This window comes from Polypterus senegalus, chromosome 11, assembly GCF_016835505.1.
Source record: "Polypterus senegalus isolate Bchr_013 chromosome 11, ASM1683550v1, whole genome shotgun sequence".
NCBI lineage: Eukaryota > Metazoa > Chordata > Cladistia > Polypteriformes > Polypteridae > Polypterus > Polypterus senegalus.
This window is the reverse complement of record NC_053164.1, coordinates 69,009,715-69,019,712: the sequence shown is the minus strand read 5'-3', so window position 1 is coordinate 69,019,712 and position 9,998 is coordinate 69,009,715. Positions and strand designations below refer to the sequence as shown.

General features: G+C 38.0%; 1 protein-coding gene across 1 annotated transcript in view; it reads left to right on the top strand.

The window, feature by feature from the left end:
- The first annotated feature begins 9,009 nt into the window (after nt 1-9,009).
- The window catches only part of LOC120539141 (proteasome subunit beta type-9-like), a 39,362-nt gene continuing 38,373 nt past the window's right edge, over nt 9,010-9,998 (top strand). Inside the window, 1 exon segment of the mRNA XM_039768947.1 lies at nt 9,010-9,241. Coding sequence (XP_039624881.1) covers nt 9,191-9,241 — 51 coding nt within the window. The 5' untranslated portion in view covers nt 9,010-9,190.

Genomic DNA, 9,998 nt, shown 5'->3' with positions numbered 1-9,998 from the left:
GTTGACCCTGAGCTAAATAGTGCATGATGAATCATCACCGCACATTCGAACAACGTGCCTTCCTGCTTTATACAGTGTGGCCCGGGATCACACCTCCCATGTATGACGAGAAAGTAGTTCAAGAGCAGAAAAGTTCAAGTAACTGATGGACTCCAGACACCCACTTCACCATCACCAGGAGGTAAATCGCCAACACCTTGTCGCCGGAGCTCGCCACATTGGAACCCCTTAATCCAAATCAGTCCATAAAACATAGGCTCGAGAGGTGGCGAGTGACTGACTGTAGCCCTCCCAATGAAGCTTTTCCCACACCTCAAGAACATCTACCCCATGAAACATCTCTCTCTAGGAAAGACTGGGTCACACTTAACTGAGCTAGGTCAAAGGTGGGCAAAACAAGGGACAACCTATTTAAATGGGCCTTACAACAAGCACTGAATGTTCCTGTGGTGAGCCCACCTAAACAATGGACCATATTCTCCATAAATGTTCCTGAGGCCATACATGTACTGATGAAGATCTTAAGGATGCTAATGAAGCTGCTCTTACCTGGATAGATACATAGATAGATAGATACGGCAGTGGCGTGATAAGATATGATGACTGAAAATTCATATACTATATACTGAAACAGATGCATTATATACTGAAATGCATACACTATACACTTAAATGCATACACTGTACCTTAAAAGCTTAAATTATATACTGAAACACATACATAGTATACTATATATAGTATACTATAACACTGCACTACTGAAATGCTTACACTGTATACTGAATTGCATACACCAGTGAAACACATATATACTGAAATGCCTGCACTGCACACTAAAACACATACACAATTATTTAAATGAATATGCTCTAAATTGAAATGCACACACTTTACTGTGAAACCCATAAACTGTATACTAAAACTGTTACCCCTTATATTAAAACAAATACACTTTACTCTTAAATGCTTACTATATACTGAAATACACACAGTGTATAATGAAACACATACACCTCTATAGTGTAACGTATACACTCTTTACTGAAATTTTTCACGTGGTTTAATTACTTCACCCACTGACATTGAGCGAAAACAATCTCTTCTGAAGAAGGGCATCATTCTGGAATGTGCTGGCCAAGAGGTAAATTAGTTGTCCCTCGATGGCTTATTTTTTGGCTTTAATTTATTAAACGCATTAAAAGAAACATAAAACAACAGCATTCCTTCTTGGTAGTGATAAACTAGAGACAACTGAACAAATTAAAATATTTTAATTGATAATTTATGTCAATGGAGTATTATTTAGACAACGTTGAAATCTGGCACAGAAGTTTGGTTTGCCTTCTTGTAAAGGCAACCATTCGGTTACATGAGGCTACTGCAACTTTCCAGTGTCTGGTGGATAAAGTGCTCCTCCTTCATAACAAGTATAGTGCTGCCTACTTATATTACATAGTCATTTATTCCAGCACATCGAAGGAACACATACAGAGCGGTATTGCGGATGCTGAGTGAAGTCGGGTTTGGATCTATCCAAAAATGTTTTTAAGTTGACTCTAAATATTTAGCCTACCTGGTGGGTTGGGATACCATAAAGCCACAGTGTTCGAAAGTAGATGCCATATTGAAATGGCCATGAACCAAGCGGCAATTCCAGGCATTTCTCTGTTTAGTCCTTGAGTGATTTAAGAAACAAGAGGGCCCCTAACATTGCGGTATGGAATGATAAGACAGGTGCTGCATTTGGGGACTTTAAACAGGCCCTTACATCAGCACCAGTATTGAAAGCACCTAACTATTCGCTTCCTTTTAGCCTCCAGACAGACACTTCAGACACAGGCCTGGGAGCCGTACTAAGCCAAAGCATCGATGGTGTTGAACACCTCGTAATGTTCCTGAGCCAGTGGGGCCTTGTCACACACGTGCAATTGGGAGGCAGCTAAAGGGCCTGAATAACAGTAGTTCCATGCAAGACCAGAGGGTGGTGAGGTGCACTGACTTTCTCAATCCTTTGCAGACCATCCACGGTAAACCCTGCACGGTTCCGCCGCCATTGATGACGTTACTTCCAGTTCTGGCACCATTGATGACTTCATTTCCTGTTGCAGCCTTTAAAGCCGCCATCTTTTCAACCTTAAGATTGGTTCTATTTTGGACTCAGACCTGTGAACATCTCACAATCTATTTACCCATTTTGTAGCCAAGGCACAATATGTCTTTCATATATTCTTGTGACCAAAGGAAAAAATTTGTGAAGCTTTCTGTGGAAAATACCATCAATGTCAGGTACGTGTTTGATACAGTTTCCTTAGTAAAATGCAGTAACTGAGTTGTCTTTCAAAGTCATAACTTTTAACTTGGTGTCACATTTTTCCAGTTATAATGTAATGCGAGTTAGGTGCACGTGAGTTAGGTTTTCTTTTCAGGTCCTGCTCTCGTCACTGTGGTATTTCATCTCTCAAACTTTACCTTAGTGGTTATTCTCAGCTTTAAAATTGCAATTTTTACGTTAAAAGGACAAAATGGTAGCTGACTGGTGGAGTACAACTGCTTTTGAAGTTTATTCCACGTTTAGTTTAATTTCACCTAAAACTGCATATATAATTTGACAGACTTATTCATTTTAACAAACAGGCATACAAATGCTAAGTTTGAAAATATTTCACCGTCCACAGTATATTACACTTAAAAATTGTGGGTTTTTACTATCCAGGCATTCACCTTGGTAGATCAAGAAGAAAATTTGTAGGACTTCTTATGCATCATCGAAAACAATCATCTCTTTTTGAAGGCCCATCAACCTTCAAAACCCTGCCATAGAATTCTGTTGACATTTTAAGCATTCTTATTAGTTTAATGCTACTTTTTATATTGCTTGATTAGATATGCTGTTATGCCTTATTTAGAATAATATGTCTTTGAATTACAAGAATTGTGTTACTTTAAATTAAAATACTTACAAAGAACTGCATATTTCAGATTAAACTTTTCTCTTTTGACAGCACTCAGAGAAGATTATTATTATGAAGCAGGCAGTGATTCATGTGGGCTGATCCCTGTTTTTTTTTTTACAAAAATACTTTATTATTCATTGTTTCATGGACCAAAAACTAGAAGATGTAGCCGACTTGAAGTGGCTTATACAATCCAAAAGGTTCTCTTTTTTATTTTCATATTTTATAATAGCATATGCATCTTATGTTAGAATAACATGTACCGATATCTATGAAATGGAATAATTAAACCTTGATAGAACACTTACATTTTTAAAGGTGTACACATGTCCTTCAGGTGAAGTTGCACTTTTATGAGATGCTCAAACAAACGTGGTTGTACTGTTTTAAATCCTGTCAATGAAGGCCTGTTTTGTAGACAAATGATTAACTTACTAAATCAAGTCACATTCTGTAATTTTCACATAGATTGTAAGTTCATCAACTGTCAAAGAACTCAGAACTGCAGTAAAAGAGAACAAGGACTACTTGCATTTTAAATTCATTGAATAAAAAGAATTACTTTTCAAAGATATTCTTCATACCACTCCTCATACACTTTTAATAAACTGTACCTTACCCTTCCATTCTTGAGGGACCCGTTAGAAGTCAGAATGGGAGACAGCTCATGAAATTTCTTTCACACATCTCTTACCCATCACCAAGGAAACTCTGTTGCTGGTATCTAAATTTCACTTGCCACCTGCACAGTACCTGTGTTGCCACTTTATCTTTTATAAACCTTCTTTCATCAAACCTTGATTTGGATTTGGCTTCTAATAACCCCTCTGATGCTTTATTTTGAGAATCAAGACAAGATTTAATTTTTTGACATGCAAGTACTAATGGATTGTTTTCTGAAATATAGCAAGATAACAGTTGTTACATGATTATTAGTGTATCTTTCTTTAATTCTAACTAGTATTAATAAAATGTTTGATACAGTAAATAAATATCAAGCTAATAGATTTTGAAGTTATTTCTGATTTTATTTTTGATTTGCTCAATTTTGCTCAAAGTAGTGTGGAATGGAAGTTAAAATCTATTGCTAGCTTCTGTATGAAAATCTGTATGTTGTCTGTGTGGCTAGGTATTATTAACAGAAGCGTACTTGTATGGAGTAGGTCTGCTGGTGTGGAATGCAGTTTTTGACTCTTCCCAGCTGCTTCAGCAGCAAGTTTTCTGATAAGCTTCATTCCAAATATAAGACTAGAATTTATGCTTTCCGTTGTAATCAACAAATTTTGTAAAGAATGTTCTGTGGCCTTGGATGGAACTGATCTATTTTTTCTAACCATTCTCTTTGAAGATTTTGTTATAAATGCAGCTGAACCCCCTTGTTGGGGGCCTTCCTTGCGTTCTCTCTGTAAGGAAAAGCCACTCTGCTCACCAAGAAGTCAGAAATAAAAGAATTCTATTTGTTTAAATTGGTGTCTGCCTGCTATTTGTTTGAACCTTCGTCCACAGTAGCCAGCCCAGCAGGTTACAACTACAGTGTCATTCGTAAGGACCGTTCCATCAGCCACCCTGACTATGACTATCCAAGGAACAGATTCAGATGTGCGTAATGCTTCAATTCCTCTGTAAGCAGGACGTGGGTCGCGAGACCACAGATGGTGTGACACTTGCTCACAGATTCCTCTAACAAACGCCTCTTTATCTGCCCTCAGAGCCCTTGCAGCCTTCCTTCTCGGTTCCTGGTACAGACCAGAGTTTCTATTGAGCCGGCTCGACTCCTCTCAATGATTTCCAGGGTGCTGGTTGGGACCCGAGTGGCTGGACCAGGCCAAGGGATCGCCCATGTAGCACCTGGCTGCGGCAGATAGAGGGTCATTTCCGGAGGGTGGGACTGGACTGGACCTGTCTGGGGGTTGCAAACCGGGATCCCAGCCCTGTGTCGCCTCTCCCAGCCCCCAGCGCTGACCCGTTCGCCGCCAGGCGTGTTCTGACAGAGAAGTTTTATTTATTCGTCCACGTGACAGTCACGGAAACTGCCGCATTATAACTTTTTAATTGGCAGTACTTGATAGTAGAAGAGAAAATCCTTCCTATCCTTTCTATACTTTTTAACTGCGCCGAGCTGTAAACAATGTGAAGACGACACTGCCTTCAGCAGCGAGGATCGTAAGAACAAAGTGGACGCTTGGAGGTTCAGAATGTCGGGCTGCTCCGCCGGTCGAGCTTTTCAGTTTTGGGTGGGGTCCCTTCTTCTTGCACTGTTTGTGACACTGAGTGACCCGTCGGCCCCTGGGAGAGTGAAAATCTTTGTGAATGAGTGTGATCGGTGCCATCAAGCAAAACTCTCTTTGTAAATTGTGCTGCACGACTACTTATTGTCCCTTAAGGTGAGTTCAGGTCACTAAAACCCCACAACATTCAAGGTTGCTTTTGTGATGAATTCTTTTAAGAAGATGAAGGGTTTACATCTAAGAAGATGTACCGACATCTTCATGTTAAGTTTTGGACTTGAGAATTGTTTGGACCTTCTGCCCGTTAAGCATGGAAGGGCAGCGTCCACATGTCTCAGAATAATTTTTCTCTTAAATCACAGACACATAATGCAAGGTTGTCAGGCAGAAATTTGCAGGATCACATAGAAAATGTAATTTCTATACCACAGCGGTCATGTAGCGCCTTTCACAAGGGATCTGCTACTGAGAGATGATCCAAATACATTTAAGCTGATGTTAGTGCTACTTACCTGTTGTGTTATAGCACCTTTAAAATGTAATTTACCCGAAAGCACTCCAGTACTGCTCAGTGTATCTTTCCTTCTTTCATGTTAATGTTTTACTGTTTAATAATTTATATACTACATTTTATTTTTTTCCCTTGCACTCAGTGAGCGAAGCCACTGGGTAATCAGCTAGTCTATATATATAATTCACTAAGGGCACGCAAGACAGCGAGCGCAAGCAAGACAGAGAGCCACGCCCGCCAACTCACAGAGCCCCGCCCACCAATTCTAAGACCATGGGATACGCTCGATCAGAGCCCCGCCCGCCAATTCTAACCCTCCTACTGCGCCCACCCTCGCTCTCGAGGCATGCGACTGCTTGCTCATGTGCCCGCACCAAACACGTCACCAAACACATCCTCACTCTTTGGTTCACATGCTACAGTCCACATGCAGCTGTGAGCCACGCTGACTGTTCACGTTGATAATTATGCGCGTATGCTACGCGGGTTGGCTAGTACACATATAAAATATTTACCATTGTGACTATCAGAAAGGCTATAAAGTTTAAAGGAAAATTAATTTTCTTTGAACAAGCATTGAACTCTTTAAGTCTTATTAACTAATCAGAAGAAACCATTAAATAACTTTTACATTTGAATCTAAACTTATAGTATTGTATGTTTTGATACAGCATTGTAGATGTTTATATAAACATCAGTCATTTTCCAATGGATCTCTTTTGTTACTTAGCCACATTTGTAGTTCTTGATCAGAAATATGAGGTGGGACTATTGTACTATTCTTTGTTTAAAATACTGACGGTGTAGGATGAATTTCACTTTCAAAATTGTGCAGAGTTTCACTTCATATACTCTCCAGAACAGAACTATTGCAAGAAATAGGATTTAAAATTCCTAATTACCACAGCTATAGTGGAAAATACCATTTTGTGTTGAGAGCCTATGGTTGTTCCATTCATTAACAAACTCTTTCACTGACGTTTGAATCCAGGGAATGTACACATAGTGCAGAACTGAAAATATGTAGTTCATTAGTAGCATTTAGAATACTCTGTTGCTCCATAAATAAGAAAAGGCTGTGGTAATAAGAGATAACTCTATTGAGTTCTGTCCATAACTGTTCAATTAATCGGTTGTGAACACTTCTCCCAGTAATAAAGGTTCCTCGATTAAGACCTCTTCATTCTAACATAAATCTTGCAACTTTAGTGTTCTATCCACCGTGATCACCATGCCCTCTTGAGGTTAAGCCAAAATGGCTGATAACTTCTTCAAATAATGTAAGCACAATGGAGGCTCTGTTGTATGATTGTGCGAATGAATCTATCTATACAGCCATAAAAACTAATCTCCACAAGATCAGTTTATGATTACTGTCCATATGCTTACAAGGAAATGTTCGATTTTATCATTAATATTATGAATCTCTGTAAAACTAACAAAGTACATTGTCTATAAAAGATTTCCATCTGTAAAATACATCTAATGGCTATTTTTCTAACAGTGTTGAGAAATGTATTTTCAAATTAAATATGATGGATAAATGTTTATTGTAGAAGTTGTATATTTGGTCTTGAAATGGTTATCAATCATGACTAACAATCATATCATTAGATAAAAAGAGTCAATAGATTATGTATGGCACTATATAAATAATAATAGTAATTAATAAATGGTAATATGCATGGTATTCTTACAAACCTGAGTGATTTATGAGCCATACTTGGCTTTATTTTCAGGGTACAATGGAAAATGGTAATAGTATAACATCTAAATTGCCTAGTAAATGAGGTGCAGCTGCCAGGCCTACAGTATGTGTTAAAGTATTATGTGGTTCATCACTCAAAATTTAGCTTTGAATTTTTACATCTATTACTGAAACTGATTAGCCAAATGGTGTTGCATCTGTGCATTTCTAGAAGAGATGCTTTGCAAAAATATTTTAAAAATATTACATATTTACCATACTTACCACAATGTGTTTGTGCATAACATGTTGTAAGCTCTTCCTCTAACTGCTTACCTTCTGTGATAAGCTCTCCCAACTGGATCAATATGCTGAAGACACTGACGAATGCCAACTTTGCACAAAACAATAAAATCTTAGGCTACCTGTTACATAGATTTCACCTGCATTTGGGGTGTGAGTAAGGGTCTCTTTAATAATATTACATAAATGGATATCAGAAATTGCAGAAAACCATTGAGAATGTACACTAGTTTGTATTCAAAGGTGATAAAGTGTCCTTCTGTTAACACCAAAATCTTTGAAATTCTGATTATACTTTTGTGATATAGTAAATCTGAGTGTCTAATTTGGAGCTTCAACCCTTCTGCTAGAAACCTCTGGAAACAAAGAACTTTTCAGTGTTTTTCCAGGTAGGACCAAAATTTTTTTCTCACAAGCTATTACAGCAAAAAGCAAGAGCATAAAATTAAAAAGCAAATATTGTAGTAATAAGTAAAATATATATTTGAAAAATATATATAAGTAGGGTATGAAAAGGAGTGCAAACCTTAAACTTAAATACACAAACCATAATGACATAATGAATATCAATTGAACTTTATTGCTGCCTGCAAGTAGCAAAAGTAAATTTTGCTGTGAATTCTCCTCTTTCAGTCTGAACATCACTATCTGAGGGTGTTGTATGCTTGGATCCTCCAGTTAAGCATTCATTGGCTGTAAAACACAGGACTACATGCCTATGACAGGCAAATTACTCTGTGATTTTGTTGTTGTGAGTCACAGAATTGCAGGATCTGTTAAACATATTATAATGTAGTGCATCTGTTTATGCCTTTCTGTGATTTTTCTGAAAATTATGTAAATGTGAATTATGACTGAAAATCGTAGGAAAAGTCATTTATTGTGAGGTATTCATGTTAAGTAGTAGATCCTTGTCTAGAGAAGAAATTTTATTTATAGTGGTTAAATCTCAACATAAAACCAATTCATTTTTAACTACAGTATTTTAATCTGTTTCAAAGTCACTCAGACAGGGTGAACGTAGGTAAACACGGAGAATAATCAGTCTCTACATCTACAATGATCAGGCCAGGATTTCATTCTAAAGTGATGAAAATATTTTTATTTACCAGCTGAAATATTTAAAAAATGAAACCAGTAAGATAATGTTCATGCGTACAGTATATGCAAACATTAACTTCTGCATCTTTTGGGGAGTTACTGCCAATTCTGAATTGAAATCTTTTACTTTCAGACAATTGGGGTTTTTTTCCCAGCCAATTACAGTTCCTCAAAACAAGCCTCATCTGTAGCTAGGCAGTACATGCAAGTTAGGAATAAAACTGATAGGCTACCCTGAGGTGTGTCATAAATGCTTAACGTCAAAGCATTAACAGGTGACACTTCAGTTTTGTCTAATTTCAGTGTTTTACCCTTCGAGGTATGCAGTATCGATCGCGGAGATCATTCCTGCTCAACTGAATCAACGGCACTGGATCCCGATATTTCACTTGCACTATTTGCAGAATGTCCACAGCATACAGCCCGACCGGGACTTGCCAGAAAATTAGCACTGGGGTAAACTATCGTCTCTCCTTTAGTGTAAAATGATTTAGGTGCTCAATAACTTTATGTACTTACAGTGCAGCTTTGTTTTTTTTCTTTAGTAATGTACTGCATTAGTTTCAGTTTCACAAAATACTAAAATAGTTTCGTTTTATATCTTCCAACCGCCACGTTCCTTGCGTGTGCATGATTTTCTTTGGGTACTCCGGTTTTACTCTTAAATACCTAAAGCCGTCTAAGTGCTATTAATTGATGTTGCGTCTTTGTGTTTCAGCGTGGGTACGAAGAGAACTACGATGGAATGACGCCCTGCTCGCCACAGTATTTTGGCATGTCGAGTCTGCTGCCAAACTCTATTGCCCTGTTCAGGGATGTTTCCTTGTTTTGCACTTGAAACTTTAGGGATAGGCTGCTAAGATTTAAATAAAGCACATTTAAGAACTGTAGATTGTTTGACTTCTACATATTTATCTAGACGATTTCTAATTAAATGAGCATGATTTACAGATGTTACATATACGCATTTAATGATAAGGTAATTATTTAAATAATCTTACACACAGTTTAAGAAGAAGCTTTACGACTCCGCGTCTGTGCCGCGTCGGTTTCTTCTTTCGTTTTCACAGGGTGTTAGCAAAGTCATCCAAAAGAAGCTAGGTTTCCATCCATTATTCAACCCGCTATATCCTAACTACCGGGTCACGGGGTCTGCTGGAGCCAATCCCAGCCAACACAGGGTGCAAGGCAGGAAACAAACAAACCCTGGGCA